Genomic DNA, 15860 nt, shown 5'->3' with positions numbered 1-15860 from the left:
AAAATAGATACATTCTTTTAAAGTGGAGCGGTGTTGCTACCACAGTGCAGCTCTGCATTGAAATCAGTGTGGGAAACTGTGACTCTGATATGTATGCAGTTCCTCTGCTTCCCATCCCAGAGTGACTTTGACAGGTAATCATCACCTGCTCACTTTGAACTGGTGAAAAAACACAATGTAAATGAGGTAAAGCTGAAGAAGCAAGAGAAATTATCTAAGGTGTGAGCTAGTACTTTGCACCACTCTGAAAACACGCCTCTCTTAAGTGGCGATGTTATTACAGGCTTGTAAGCCATAAACATCTGTTTGGAGGCAAATTGGCCGACACAATAGACATTTAAACATCACAAAACCTTCCAGACACGGCATTATTACAGCAGATCATTGCTCCGCCATTATCTTGATCGAGCCAGGCCTCTGTTAACCCTCAGGCCTTGAATCCTTCATGACAAGATCATCACCAGATAAATTCCAACCAAGAAGCCCCTTTAAGCCAATTGATCTAATCTTTCCCAAACTCTAACCCCTTGCCCCCATCACCTTCCGTCTACAGCAGCTGGATTCAGCGGGCTGATATCTGCAAGGCCTCATTTTGTGGTGTTTCAAGTCGTGGCGAAAGTCTCCTGTATGTGGGTTGTTTTAACCTGGACATGGGACTTCAGCTGAGAGTGCCCACGTGCAGACCAGCCCAACTTTGCAAATGCTAAATCTTTTCAATGGCAGTGTTCGACACCAGTTATTCCCAAGTTGCTCAGATCCGTGCAGTGAGTCTAAGGAGAGATGGAACCACACAGGCATGATCAGCGACACTTCAATAATATAGCGTGAATGAAAGGCATGGAATGCCTGACTAGCAAGGGGCTCAAAGGTTATCAGGAAGAGGCAGGGAAGTGTTGAGGGCACGATCTAATCAGCCACAGTAATATTGAATGTGCAGCGGGATTGAGGGGCTGAATAGGTCTCCTAATTTGTATGCAATGGTCAGGCTTCTGAACTATCCTATTTGCATGTCAAGTCGCAGCACTGTAGTGTCAATACAACCAGAGTAAATATGTGGAAGTCAGACTGGTAGTGCTCTGTGTAGCTTTCTGTTTAGTACAAATAGATTAACAGCCTTCTGCTTTATAATGCTTGTCACTGCAAACCATAATTTCAGTCAATGAGGGAGAGAGGGAAAAAGTGACCCCAGAACAAGTATGGTTTTCATTAATCAGGCAGAGCCCCCTTTTGATTCTCAGAGGTGTTAACTTGACTGACGAATAAGGGTGAAGGCATTGATTTTATAATAGAATTTCAGAGCGACTTCCAAGATTTCAGGGCCTTGGTAGTGCTTCATAAAAAAAAATAAGCCTTTTAATAAAACAAAGAGCCCCGTGATAGGCGTTAGTGTGGCAATAATGTGATGTTGCATTTTCCACTTTTGTTGCTATGTTTCCGGACTGTGCCTGACACAGACCAGCCCTCCCTCTAGCAATCTTGCACAATACTCGACCGACAAGGAACATCTGGACTTCCTTTTTTTTTGGGGGGGGGGGGGGGGGGGGGGAGGGAGTAAAGGGTAAAAAAAAACCCACATCTTTTTCAAACCTGGAGGCCAAGAAATTCCTGTGATTGTCACATGGCCTAGTTGGAGAAATGTCCTAACTGTTAAAGAAAATGACTGAACAGCAGTGTGTCTGCTTCAACCTAGCCCTGACTTAGCTGCAAATGTCATGGGAGTGATGCAGCCGTTTCACTTCCAAACCCAGAGGGCAGCGAGACTCATGAACAATGCAAAAAGCCTTAACTTCACCAGGTTCCCTTCAGCCTCTTTTATGCAAAAATGGCCTGCTCCTTGGCTAGCACTCATGTCTCTGAGCTGTAAGCCCTTGGGTCGAAGCCACACTCAGGAGACTTGAGCAGAGAGCCAAAGCTGATCCTCCAGTGTGCTACTGAGCATGTGCTGCACCCAGGGGGGCATGAGACTGGCACCAGAGTCTGGGAGACCCCAAGAGAGAATAGAGTTTGTTTTTAATTAAGAGGGAGCCACTGGGAATATGTCGAGGAGTTCCTGCTTTGTTATTGTAGGCAGAGCCCAGTTGAGCTCTGACAGGGTCTACACGTGGTTTTTGTGGCACTGAGAGGCAACCCTATTATTGCTGTCTGCATTAAATTAAATATTACATTGCTCTATTCTGCTCTTTATTAAATCTACGCTTTGATTCATAGTCACAAAAGCAAAATACTACAGAAACTATAAACTCAAATTAACATCTGAAGCTGCTGGAAATATTCAAGTTGGGCAGCATCTGTGGAGGCAAACAGAGTAAATATTTCAGGTCTGTGATCATTCAGTGACCTGAAATATTAACTCTGTTTTTCCTCTACAGATGCTGCCTGACCTGCTGAGTACTTACAGCACTTTCTGGCCCTAATTTGCTTCACAGCTGATAACTAGAGGGCATAGATTTAGGGTGAGAGGGGAAAAGTTTAAGAAGGACCTGAGGGGCAGTATTTTCACGCAGAGGGTGGTGCATGTATGGAATGAGCTGCCAGAGGAAGTGGTGGAGGCTGGTACAATTACAACGTTTAAAAGGCATTTGGATGGGTATATGAATAGGAAAGGTTTAGAAGGACATAGGCCAAGTGCTGGCAAATGGAACTAGATTAGGTTGGGATATCTGGTTGGCATGGACGAGTTGGACCGAAGGGTCTGTTTCTGTGCTGTACATCTCTATGACTCTATTTAATCCATCATTCTGTTAACTGCTGCATTGTGGATGCTGTTGTCCACAAATGGGTTCTATATTTACTCACAGAACAAACATCACCTTGTTGTAAATGAAAGACTTTAGGATGTTCCTGAAGAGCACAATAAAGTACTTTATAAAGGCACCACATTTTCATTAGTAAGTCAACAAATGTAGGCAATCTTATCCATTCATATGCACCCAGAAATTGCTGGAAAAGCTCGGCAGGTCTGGCAGCACCTGTGGAGAGAAATCAGAGTTAATGTTTTGGATTGAGTAAGCATTCTGCAGAATTGACTCTCGATGATACTGGAGCAAGTGCATTTTTTAACGAAAACGATACCCAGTGATACTTTCAACCATAACCCTAGAACATGACTAACACAGCCAGAAAACTGAATTGACAAGGGTGAAGGGAGCAAAGAGCAGAACAAAAAGTGACATGTTCTGAATATCTGCTGCTTCATAATTGTCCTCGGAAGTGCCACCAAGTGACATTGCGGTTTAAGTACAAGCCACAAGTAAGTGCAGTGCTGGGTTTGAAAGAAATTATTTGAATCAGATTTGTAGAAACAGTTTTAATGCCTTGCAATGCCTTGGCATATCTCGAGGGTGTGAAAGGTTCTGCGTTAAATGCAGGTTCTTTCTTTTCATCCCTGGCACTACATAGACCAGTATTAGACATGTCGTGGGTACCAGTTCCTTTCTACAATCCCTCCCAATGCCACTGCCTTGGCGATGTTGGCAAGGAGTGGAAAGAACAAAAAGCAGCCATCTGTTTCTCAATGTTCCTCATTCCAAACTAATTAAAGCAATTTCAATCTGGCCTCTTTTAAAGCATAGTTTGCGATACTAATTCAAACCATAAGCCAGTGATAACATAGAAGAATTAGGATTGAGAAAATGTACAAGGATTGGGACATTTTTAGTTTTTAATGTTTGGATATTAAGCAGGATGTTATAAACCATATTAATATGAGATTAGCACTGAGTATCCAGCATCTGCAGTGGGACTTGTTTCAATCACAGCTGCAGAATATTACGTACTGGCAGCAATGAGTGAAAGTGACTTCTGACTGAATGCTCCTAATTTTTAATATATAACCACAAGACTTAAGGCCATTCTCTATATTTATAGGCACGCAGTATTGCTTCTCAATATATTTTTTATGTAGTGAGGTGTTGGGAATTGATGAGAAGTGGTTTGTGGATGGATTCTGCCACTATGGGCACTTGGCTCATAATAACCGTCAAGCACAATGTTACTTCGAAAATTGATGCATAGAATATTCTTTACAAAATCCAAGAACCTCAGCTTGCTGGTGATTAGGTTCTGCTGGGCAAATATCATCTCTCTTGCTTTCCAAAGGTGGCCACATCAACTTCCATACACCCTTCCCCACACCACAAACCCTGGTTTACCTTACCCTATCCATGGCTAAGGTTAGCTGATCGAAAAATGTCCTCCTCCAGCAAACAGCTCTAGATTCTTTGGTTCTTATTATGATGACAACAGCAGCGACTGAATTGTTTCAATCAGAGGAAAGAAAATCTCTCAAGTATCAAACATTCTGATATGCTTTTGGTTGATGAGCATAGATTACTGAAGAATGGCCTTTGTTTTATGATCAAGGAGCCAGGTTGTGTAGCACTGGGTATCATAGAATCCCTAGAGTGTGGAAACAGGCCTTTCGGCCCATTAAGTCCACACTGACCCTCCGAAACACATCCAACTCAAACCCACCTTATACCTGTAACCCTGCATTTCCCTTGGTTAATCTACCTAGCCTACACATCCCTGGACACTAGGGGACAATTTAGCATGGCCACACCTAACCTGCACAGGTTTGGACTTCCCACACAGACACAGGGAGATTTTTCAAACTGCACAGACAGTCGCTCAAGTGTGGAATGGAACCCATAACCCAGGCGCTGTGAGACAGCAGTGCTAACCACTGAGCCACTGTGACACCCAGAAATGTGGCCTGTCAAAAGCTGGAGTTATCTTGAATGCAACGGCACCAGGGAAACGATTTGAAGAAACAAAAGCGCACTTGTATTTATTCCCTTGGCTCTTTCCTGCTTTTAGAGTTGTCCCTTGGGGAAACAGAGCAGCCAAGTTGAGCATATTCGGCTGTCACACCCGCCGCCCGATTCCTCTGGTTTTTGGAGGGGAGGGGTGCTGCACCAAGAGGACTCCGTTCCCATCTCCAAACTGCCCCATAGACTCAACTGCACCCATCTGAACAGGCAGTCACGACTTTAACATAATGGATGGAATTTCATCATCAGGTTTAGGTGGGTGAAGAGGGTTTTAAATGAGGTGGGCGGGTGCTAGGACTACACACTGAAGGCTGATTGCTCTTGGGATGGGAGAGAGCTTTGCAGATGAGCTCTGAACCCGTTTGCACTTTGACACAGGATAGCAGTCAGGAACAGGGATATCCGGATGAAACTTCCCTTTCCAGCCAATGAGCAGGATTCTAATAAGTGCTCCAGTGCCTGGCTCATTCTAAGCATTAAAGCACAAGAATAAACAATTTTGTATGCACAAACAGGGCACTGGGGCTCCTGAACTGCAGACGTGTAAATCCTGCCGAGTGATTTGTATGCCTCTCTGCCCTGTGTCTTTGGGAAAGACTGGCTGAGTTTATTTAGAATTACAACATTGAAGCTAAGAGACGTCATATAATATCCACTGGTCAAACTGGTCTTCTGCACATAATTACACTTCTTTCTGCCTGTTGTTTAGTAGGGCAGAGGAAGTCGAAGAAAGGGACATTACTCAGCTTCTGCAGGGGAAGTTGAGCAAAAATTGGCAATTAGGAAATATTTCTTGACTTCCTCCCCTAACACCCATATGTTTCCTCAGGCAAAAGGCTGCATTAGGGTAACTAAGCTAACACAGCCTTAACTGCTCCTCTTAATAAAACCATGTTTTGCGGATTCATTAAAAGAGGTGAACGCCTTGTTATTATATACAAAACACTGAGCTCTTACTGTGAGCAGTCCTGCTGTGTGGTAATGTTTGGTGTATCTGCGTGTGAACTCTATCCTCAAATACTTTCTCTCCTGTCCAGTCTGTTGCAAAATAGAAACAGCTCTCCTTTGCATGAAGCCAAATATGTGATTTAATTGCTAAGAAATTTACACATACTTGGGGGGGGGGGGGGGGGGCTTAATAAATAGAGGCAAGGAATTCAAACACAGAGGAGTTATCTTAAGCCACTACAGCTCCCTGCTTAGCCCTGAGCTAGAGTATTGTGAACACATCTGTGCACCACAGTTTAGGGAGTGACTCAGAGCCTAGGAAGGACCACAAAGGAGATTAACCAAGTAGTACTGAGGGATCTGGTGCTGCCGAAAGACTAGTGACATTGGGATTGTTCTGAGAACAAAGTTAGCTAAGATTAGAGGTGTTCAGAAATGCTGAGGCATTTCGATAGAGACAATAAGAAGAAACTGTTTCTCCTGACAAGTGGGTCATTTAATGGAGGACCGAAATTTCAGACAATTACCAAAGAAAATGACAGGGAGAAGGTGGGAAGAAGGTCTGTCTTATATGGTGAGTTGTTACGAACTGAATTCACTGCTAAAAGGATGCTGCAGGCAGTTTTAACAGGAACTTACAGAAGAGAATTAATCAGAAAAGGGAATATTTGCAGGATAGTAGGGAGTGGGGTGAGGTGGATAGCACTTTCAAAGAGTTAACACAGGGCCCTTTAGCCAAATGAGTGAGTCAAGGTTTAATTCCTGGCTTCCTTCATAGGTCTCAGTTAGTGCATTACACTTCCCAGCAGCACCTTGGGCAGGAAAGGGAAATGCAATGATGGGGATCCTGCTGTCCACGGACCCTCTGCCGAAGGCCACATCTGTAATGTGTTTGTCATGTCTGAGGTGGAGAATGGTTACCTGTGCAAGAGAGGCAGCCAGTAACCACAGCGTGATATAGCATCTCCAAGAAGAAGCCAGTAAGACACATGGGAGAGGGGTCGCTGCATAGATGTTCAGAGAGGAACATATTCAGATGATGAGCTGGAAATCACAACCCGGTCCATTGAGCTTGCCCCACACTCATGATGCCTGGAGTGTCATGACCACCAGACAGTTTCAACTCCCATAAGATAGAGGAATAGAGGTAGACCATGCCGCCCATCGAGTCTCCTGCACCATTCGGTGAGATCTGATAAGCCTCATTTTCCCATACACACACCCTATTTCCAATTCCTGCCATAAGCCCATGTAGCTTTGTGGTTAAGCTGATAAACAGAAAATTAAATGCATAGCCAGAAACGAGGGGCTAGAAGGTATGGTGGGCAATCTGGAAAATGTCTTACTGACCTTCTGAAGTGATCAAAGCAGCCCAAGAACCTGCATTAATCTTGCATGGCCGTGTCCTGCCAATTGACTTTCAGAAGATATGATCTGCTCCAGCTGGATCCCAAATCACTTCCTGTTGAGGTCAATGTATAAACAGCAAGGCTGTTAGTCGAAGTGAAGGGTGCGTTTTTTTTAAGCTAGCTGTTATTGTGTCCCTTTTCTCACTTTCTAACCCAGGACTAACTGTCTGCTATTTCAACATATTAACAAGTTCCATCCCCATCAGCCAATGAAATCCTGTCGTGCTTAGAGACATATGTGAGATGTCTGCAAACAGACAACTCTCGGTCTCTCCAAAACCTTTTCTCCTCAGAGAAACATCTGCACTAAAGCATTTAATTTTGAAAGGTTGCTATTTTTACTCGAGGAGTTGGCACTGTTAGTCTCTACATGTCAGAGGCAGCTGGTGAATTATGTGATATTGTTTGTGCATGAGGCCTGGGAAAGTCTCTGGGTTTGCGATTGGCCCGTTTTTGGTGGAAAATTAAAATGTTTCAAGGTTTGAGTTAAACCAGGCATGTAAGAAACGTCTTTTTAATCTGGATGACTCTTGCATTTTTGGTCCTTTCAACTCTGGCAAATGCCTATAACATTCTATATAAAATAGAAAGCTTTCTGCCTGCAGCTCTATTCTTTAATCCGGGTTCAACCCGGAATAAGCCAACTCTCAAAGAAAGCATCATGACTTCAAACAAATGAAAATGTAATTTGATTTTGCCTCCTACGTACAGATGCACACACACACGCACACATACAGATAATACATAAACACAGACGCACACGCGTATGCGCGCGTGCACACACACACACACACATTCATACTCTGTCTGGGTTTAGGTGTGGCATTGATAGCTGACTTCACCTCCATACTGTCCCTGGAGACAGTACCACAAATCTCCAGCACCACAATTTTCATTTCAAGATGTGTTCCTGGGGAAAGTGAATACAGAGGAACCTTGATTATCCAGAGGAATCTCGGATCATCTGGCAAGACCGCAAGGCCCTGATGCTTGGCTAAGCTACGTTATCTGGCATTTGATTATCCAGAATTCGATTCACCGACAGAAATACTCCCTGCCTGTGTCCTTCGGATAATCGAGGTTCCTCTGTATTGCTGACAGCAACAGCACTGGTCACCCATCTCTCGTCTGAGGTTTGATTTGTCCGGCCACTACAGGCCAGTCAGCTGTTGTGGGTGTGGAGTCACATCTTGACCAGATCAGGTAAAGAGCTAACAGCTGCCTTTCAAAAAGGACATTTAGTGATCCAGGATTTCCCATTTGGGAGAGCTGTCACTTTTCTCTCTTCCTGGGAACACCCGTCAATCAGGCTGCTGGCAAATTGATGCCTTTCGTTTAAGGTAACTGTTGGGGGGTTGGAAAGTTCTACTGTGGGTTACCTGGGACATATAATTCCTTTTCTTAATTTCAAACTATATTCATAAAATATCTCTTTAGATATATACATAGCCACAAACGCACTTTGGTTCTGTACAGTGGTGTATCAAGGAGACAAACAAAACATGGGAGTTTGACTGTATCCAAATAAATCAAAGGCATCTCTTACTTGAACCATATGTTTGAGGCACAAGGAGGGTCCCATATTGAACTGCACAGATCCCCAGCAGAAAGACCTCAGACAGTGGTCTTTCCCTACTGCGCCTTGGCATCAACTGCCCGAGCTTTAGTACATCCCTCAGCACGTCGTCCTGGTTCTTGGAATGTGCCAGTCTGCAACATAATTTCTGTTGTGGCAGGAAAGATTAGTCTTCTGAGTGCCAGTCACCCAATTGTTTGCCTTTCCCACCACTTCGAGGGTAGGGTAAATCCTGCCCACTGGCTGTAGGGTTTTCTTCCCTCAAGGGCATTAGCAAACCGATTGGGGGCTCCTCACACAGAAATCATCAGTGAAAGGTCACTTCCATTGCTACCAGGCAATGTTGATATTGAGAATCGTGCTTATATATTTCAACCTCAAAGATCCTGCTAAGTTTGGAGTGAGTCAGAAAATGGTCACGGTGGAATTCACATTGTTTAGGAGGAATTCAGGTAAAGATTGAAGAGATTATGCCACTTAATACGAAGGTATGGCTTTTTAATAGAAGGCAGCAGTTGGGGAAAGAAACATGAGGTTTTTATTTGGCACTTCTCCTCGTGTGGAGTTCGCATTTCTTGCTGCTGTCGTCAGTACTTTTTAAACACAGCCCACTTTGTTTTTAAGCAGCTCTAATAGTTAGAACAGATTGCTTCTAAACTCCTGTCTAATTAACATAAAATGAATTCTGAGCTTTTCTTCTTATGTTTGTGCATCACCTAACACGGTCCTTTAGTAAACAGCCAGGGCCATCCGGGCCTAATATTTAACTGTGATAACCGGGCCTAATTAAACAACGCTAGACAATTGCAGTCTTTACATAAACAGTGGTATGTCTTAGCTTTCAGCCCTGCATAACAATGCTGTGAATTCTCCTTGCTGAAAGGAAGGCCTTTTGTGTGTATTATGGCTGCCTATTAACATCAAAGAAAGAAAAACATTGCATTTATGTAGCACCTCTCCCAACTTCAGAATTTCCCAAGGTGTTTCACAACCAGTAAAATACTTTTGAGATGCAGTCATGTTGTCATGTAGCAGATATGGTAGGCAACCATCATGTGAATGCATCCCCATTCAAACTTAATGGGGTAACCGGGATACTTTCTGTTTTGTCCCTTTATTGTCTAATCTGCAGTCATTAGAAAGGAATTTGTAGTTTTTCTGCAGAACTGGGTGTATGACTGAACACGCATAGCTATTTTGCAGAAAGTATGTATTTAGCCAGCAAACAGTCTAATTAGTAAAATCGAGATCATGGCTGATGAAAACAGTGATTTGCCCAGCAAAGCACAGTATTATGGACCAGACAAGATCCCCTTCAGAATATATTAAGAAGGTAGCGTAGACCCAAACCTTTTCTAATTTTAAAAGTAAATGTGAAGTTCCAGATGTAATTCGATTAGTCAAACTACTCGACATTATGCAAAACACAATTTATTCAAACATTATAGTTAAAATACAACAAAAGAAAGAAGAACTTGGAATAACCTAACTCTACTGGAAAACTTAACAGAATAATAGATATAGTGACTGTTACTAATTAACTGTTCCAATATAATAATATCCCATAAGCACACACTTTGCAAAAACAAAAGCAATAAAGCAGATTGTCTTGCATGCAGTTCTCCAAACCGGGAGGAAGGAACTCAAAAGACCGCTCCGAGAAAGAGAGCGAAAACAGAAAGAGAGCTGTAGCCAACAGATATGTGGCATCTTTACACAACCCCAGCGGCTTCTGCTACTGAAAATCTAAGAAACTAAAAATCCCTCTTTCAGGCTGCTTCTCTTGTTCCAACTTTTAAAAAAAGGATTAAGACTTCACAAGTTATTTATCTTCTTGCAGACTGTTCATTACCTCTGCCTTAAAACCTCTTTCAAAAAAAGGGACAAAATAACCTTTTAGAGAAACAGCATAGTCACAACAGTAATTGGAGGATGGTTACCACTGATCCTTTACAATGAGCATGCGTGCATCACGGTAGTAATCTAGGAGGTAAATCTGGCATGTGCAAAAAAAAATGAAAACGATACTGTGCATTTAATTGAACAGGCTGCACATAGTAAAAAAAACAACATTGATAATTATACAGTTCATATGATGTAAATAAAATCAATCCTAGTGACTGCAGCACCATCTCTGAGTGTAATTGACAAGAGTTAGTCAAACATCTCAAGTTTGCCTGCAAGTAGTGATGTCACTATCTGCACGCTGTGGGAAAAGGTCCTCATTCCTGACTGGAGTCTCCTCATACTGCAGACAGGGCTTGAAATGTCCCGGTTTATATCGATCAGTTTTGCACACCTCATTTGTAGAATTTATTAACTGAGCCGCTTGGGGAAGCTGCAATCGCTGTTTTGAAAATTGTTAAATGTAAAACAAGCAGAATTGTCAGTCTGAGGGTTGCAATGTTCATGTGGTAGACCAGGGACTTCACTGTCCCTTCCAAAAGGGAAGGGAGTGGGTATAGAAATCACCCATTAGTTGGAGCGTAGTGCTGTTCATGTTGAAGAAACAGTTTCCAACTCGATAATTGCGTGACTGTCCCTGGCCTCGACTCATCTGTTGCTGAAATCCTCATCCGTTCCTTCATTATCTCTGGACAAATGCATTCCTGGTTGACCTCCCACGTTTCACTCTCCTTGAAATTGTTAATCACATTTTTGTTGCTGGTTATTGATATGTCCAGTCCTGTTCCCCAGTGCTGCAGTTGAGCAACATCTTGATGTTAACATTCTAAGCATTGTTGCCCTGTAACCTTGCCCCTCCCAATCTCCGCAATCTCCTTCAGCCCCACAATCCTCCGAGATATCTGTACTCCTCTAATTATGGCCTCTTCAGCATTTTCGGATTTAATTGTTCCACTGTTGGTAGCTGTTCCATTAGTTGCCAAGGCTTTAAGCGCTAGAATCCCTCCCTAAATCTCTCCTCATCTCTCATTTTCCTTCTTTAATATCACCATCAAACTGATCTCTTTAACCAAGCTTTTGTGTGTCTGCCATAAAGGCTTATTACAGCTTCGTGTCAGGTTGTGCTTTACATCACACCCGTAAAGCAGTCTTTGAAAGTTTTATTCCATTTATGGCGCCACATAAATGCAAATTGTTGTTACGGCAGTGGAGGAGATAGGAGAAAATTTAAAATACTTGAACAAATACTTGGTCACTTCAATAGGATATGACCATCATAGTGTAAATTCTGTCAAGTACCAAATGGGTCCAGTTTAAGGCCGTGTTTTTTATGGGACAATACAGCATTCCTAACAATTCAAAGGGTGTTTAATATTTGGGGGGAAGGTGTGTGATTGCCTGTACCTAGGGTCATATGAAGAAGAGCTGCAAGTTGTCCCAATGCACTGACACTGGAATGCACCCTGTGCTGTGATAGGGGTTTCCAAGTTAGCTTCCCATTAAACATTGAACCTGGGTTTGAGAGCGACAATGTTTTAGGAGACGGCCAGTCTGTGAGTGAAACATTTTGTACTGTCGACTTTAACATTGTTTTTTGTATCTGAGTTCTTGCAGTGAAGCAATGACCTTCGACTTTTCCAGAACGTTGTGTGCATAGCAATTTTTTTTACTTTTGAGGGGGAAAGCCTGTTTCCCTACATTACTGACTTTGTAAGAGCTTGCTCATCTCAGTCATTGACACTGACCTGTCATCCATAATCCGATATTTGTCGCCCAGGGTAAATTGCCTACTGCAGGGAAACCTGTTCAGTAAAGGTTCAGAAATCAGAAAACCATTTATATAACACCTCAGGACATCCTCAACAATTTCATAACCGAAAAGTACTTTTGAAATTTTGTAACTGATGTAATATAAAAGAGAAAAAGCAGTCAATTTGTACAAGAGATGGAAAGTCCTACAAACGCCAACATTATAATAGTTCCGATGAAGGTCACTGGACCTGAAATGTTAACTCTGCTTTCCACAGATGTTGCTGGACCTGCTGAGTTTCTCCAGCAATTTCTGTGTTTGTGACATGATATTGGTTGAATGAAAAATACCAATCTGTACATCAAGAGAAACCCCCCCCCCTGTTCTAATAATGCTGTAGGCTGATGGTTTACAATCCCATTTGGAAGATAGTGTCTCGCACAGCAGAGTACTCCCTGTACTGCTTAGTTTTTGTACACAAGTCCTTGAGCAGAGCTCTAACCAACTTCTGACTCCAAAGCTAGGGCACGACCACTGACTCAAGGCCTCTACTTGTGTGTGGCCTATCTATATCAGATAGCTTGTTCTACATTTTATTTTTCAGCTGATCAGCAAGGACTTAGCTGGTTGATGCTTTCCATATATCAGTGTATTCTGTATGTTACAGTAACGTTCTATGATGGGAGAAGTTTAGATTCTGACTACATTGTGCTTCACCATGTAGTTTTGCTGTTGACAGTTGTGGGCTCTAATTTGTCCATTGCAAGAGGGTTGCAGTTTTCACTGGAAAAAGGACGGAATTGCAGAGGCTCCTTTAAAGATCCCAGAATCCAACCGAATAAGGATGTCAATTTGTGACTCACTCCCATTACTCAAAAGGCAGTGCTTCTAAATTCTGTGTAATCACAATTAGCTGAGGAAGAAGACACTTCATTTGCACCCATTAATGAAGGGGAAGAAAAATTTAAAGATTTAAAAATACAGCTTTTTGCAGGTTGTTTGCCATTTCCCCATTAAAATGGATTGCAGTCCCCCTTGATCTTTAAATATATGCATAATCCATGAATACAGCATCTGATGTGACGGGTTTCTCAGAACTTGCACTGGTGATTAGAATATTTGGGACAGACCTTGATCTCTCTGGCATTGTAACTGTGTCATCACCCCCAGACATATCCTTGTCATGAACACTTTCAAGTCACAGTCTAGCACACACTGTGAAGTCGGTGTTGGATTTAAGGACAGTGATGGGAACTGGCACTGTTTTTAAGTCCAGCCTCATTTCAATCCATTAGCTCAGACGGTGGTTTTGAAAAGACATTGTAAAGGTGGCAGGTTTAATGCTGCAATAATGTATGGTAAGAGTAAATGTTATGCTGCTTGCTTTTGTTGTGTTTTTGAATTGAATTGAGTGTAAGCAGGGCGATTTTGTTTTTTTTAAATTTATTGTAGAGTGGATAATACTGTGGACAATAAAATAGCAGATCCTGACTGTACTGTCTCTCACCCCCTTCCCCTCCCTCTCCCCACATCAGGTGATGCCTACCCCGGTGGCTCAACTCCTTTTCTTGGGGGTTTCGTCGCCAGTGGCCTAGGGACCTCGACTGCACCTCATGGAACCCCTGCTCCTTTGCCCTCTGACCCTTCCTTCCGTGGACCCAACCCCACAAATATCCAGATGGCACAGCTCTGGGTCACGCACCCTCCTGAAGGTAATCAAACAAACCAATCATTCTCCACACGCTCGCCGCTTGGGTTTTTACAGGGCAAGACTGAGTCTGCTGGCAGCTCCGATCAGCAACAGGCTCAGGGACCAGCCGTTACATGTGTTGCAAGGTTTTCTTTTTTGTTGGAATGAAGTAGGAAAGCAGTAATATCACAGAAACTTGGATGTAAATTCTCCCACTCAGTTCATCTGGAAGCAGTTGTTGCCTGACAAGCCGCGGCTGTTTGTAACTCCGTTTACTCAGTCGCTCACAATTGTCTACTGTTATCCCATCGCTTGGCAAATAAAGTGACGTTGTTGGTTTAGCAATCCTGGTGGGGACAGGGAGGGGTGTGTGTGTGTGTGTGTGTGTTCACTTCCTCTGCGGTCCTGCACAGTGAATTGTGATAGGTAAAAACAATGACTGCAGACGCTGGAAACCAGATTCTGGATTAGTGGTGCTGGAAGAGCACAGCAGTTCAGGCAGCATCCGAGGAGCAGCGCAATCGACGCTTCGGGCAAAAGCCCTTCATCAGGAATAAAGGCAGAGAGCCTGAGGGGTGGAGAGTTAAGCTAGAGGAGGGTGGGGGTGGGGAGAAAGTAGCATAGAGTACATAGAGGGTTTTATCCACTCCGCCCTCCCCCTCCCCACCCGACCTATCACCTTCATCCCCTCCCCCAGTCACCTATTGTACTCTATGCTACTTTCTCCCCACCCCCGACTCCTCTCATTTACTTCTCCATCCTTCAGGATCTCTGCCTTTATTCCAAATGAAGGGCTTTTGCCCGAAACGTCGATTTTATTGCTCCTTGGATGCTGCCTGAACTGCTGTGCTCTTCCAGCACCACTAATCCAGAGTGAATTGTGATGTTTCTACTTCTCTCAAGTGTAACTGTGTTCAATCTCTGTGATTATATCCTGACCTTCTTTCTATTGCTGTTAAAAGGAGAGACCATAGACGTGAGGATCCGTCTCCTTCGAGCAGAGAATGTTAAGGGGTGACTTAACCGAAGCGTTCAAAAGTATGGAAGGTTTTGGGAGTTGAATTTAATGCCTTTGGGGAAAATGTTAGAGTGTGGGGGGAAGAGATGATTTGATTATATTGTGGCAACTTTTGTTTTGACCTGAGGTGGCCTAGTCTCTGAACCCAATGAACTGGGGTTCACCCTCAATCCTGAACGAAGAAGGTTGGCAAAGAAGATTGAGTGGTCCGTTTCAAAAATGAATTGGATGAAGACCAGAAACGGTTTGGGGGGGGTGGAAGGGTGGGGATGGGTAATGGAGAGCTGTGGAGTAAGGCGAAGGGTGTGGAACAAATTAGATGGTGCCTTCAAAGAGTCAACAAAAGTGGGCTGGGCACAATGGTTTTATTCAGCAATGTGCAATTGCCTGAGAAGACAGAGCAGTAGGAAGAGGCTGCATCTGATAACCTGATCAGGATTAGAATCCAAACCTTGTTAAAAGGAGAAGTAATAGTTTTTTTCCAAACCAAACTAGGGAAATACTTCACCATCCTGAAATCTGAATTGTGTGCATAGTTCTACCATTCTGGACATCCATAGAAATGGAGACTGGTTGAGAATGGCACTAAGTCAGCATCATCTTTACCTCAGTTTGGCCGTTTTTCTCAATATTACTATCATTGCCATTTTTAAGGGACTTGTTCCCCAGCTAGCCGACAGTACATCAGAGCAATGACTTGTCATCTCATGTTGCCTTTCCCATTATCGAGCATTTGCAGCCACTTGAGGTTTTTCCTAAAGTCTCTTGGAATTCAAGATTAATCTGGTCACA

General features: G+C 43.2%; 1 protein-coding gene across 13 annotated transcripts in view; it reads left to right on the top strand.

Moving 5' to 3' along the window:
- tnrc18 (trinucleotide repeat containing 18) overlaps positions 1 to 15860 on the top strand; it is a 182175-nt gene that overhangs the window by 48468 nt on the left and 117847 nt on the right. For 12 of the 13 annotated variants that reach the window (XM_072559331.1, XM_072559332.1, XM_072559341.1 and 9 more), the window contains exon 3: positions 13896 to 14072. The exons of the other annotated variant lie outside the window; for it this stretch is intronic. In XM_072559331.1, coding sequence (XP_072415432.1) covers positions 13896 to 14072 — 177 coding nt within the window. The remainder of the gene's footprint in view (positions 1 to 13895; positions 14073 to 15860) is intronic. 13 annotated transcript variants of the gene reach the window in all.

Source organism: Chiloscyllium punctatum, chromosome 40 (assembly GCF_047496795.1).
Source record: "Chiloscyllium punctatum isolate Juve2018m chromosome 40, sChiPun1.3, whole genome shotgun sequence".
In the NCBI taxonomy this organism is placed as follows: domain Eukaryota; kingdom Metazoa; phylum Chordata; class Chondrichthyes; order Orectolobiformes; family Hemiscylliidae; genus Chiloscyllium; species Chiloscyllium punctatum.
The sequence above is the reverse complement of the archived record's forward strand: the minus strand, read 5'-3'. Positions and strand labels throughout refer to the sequence as shown.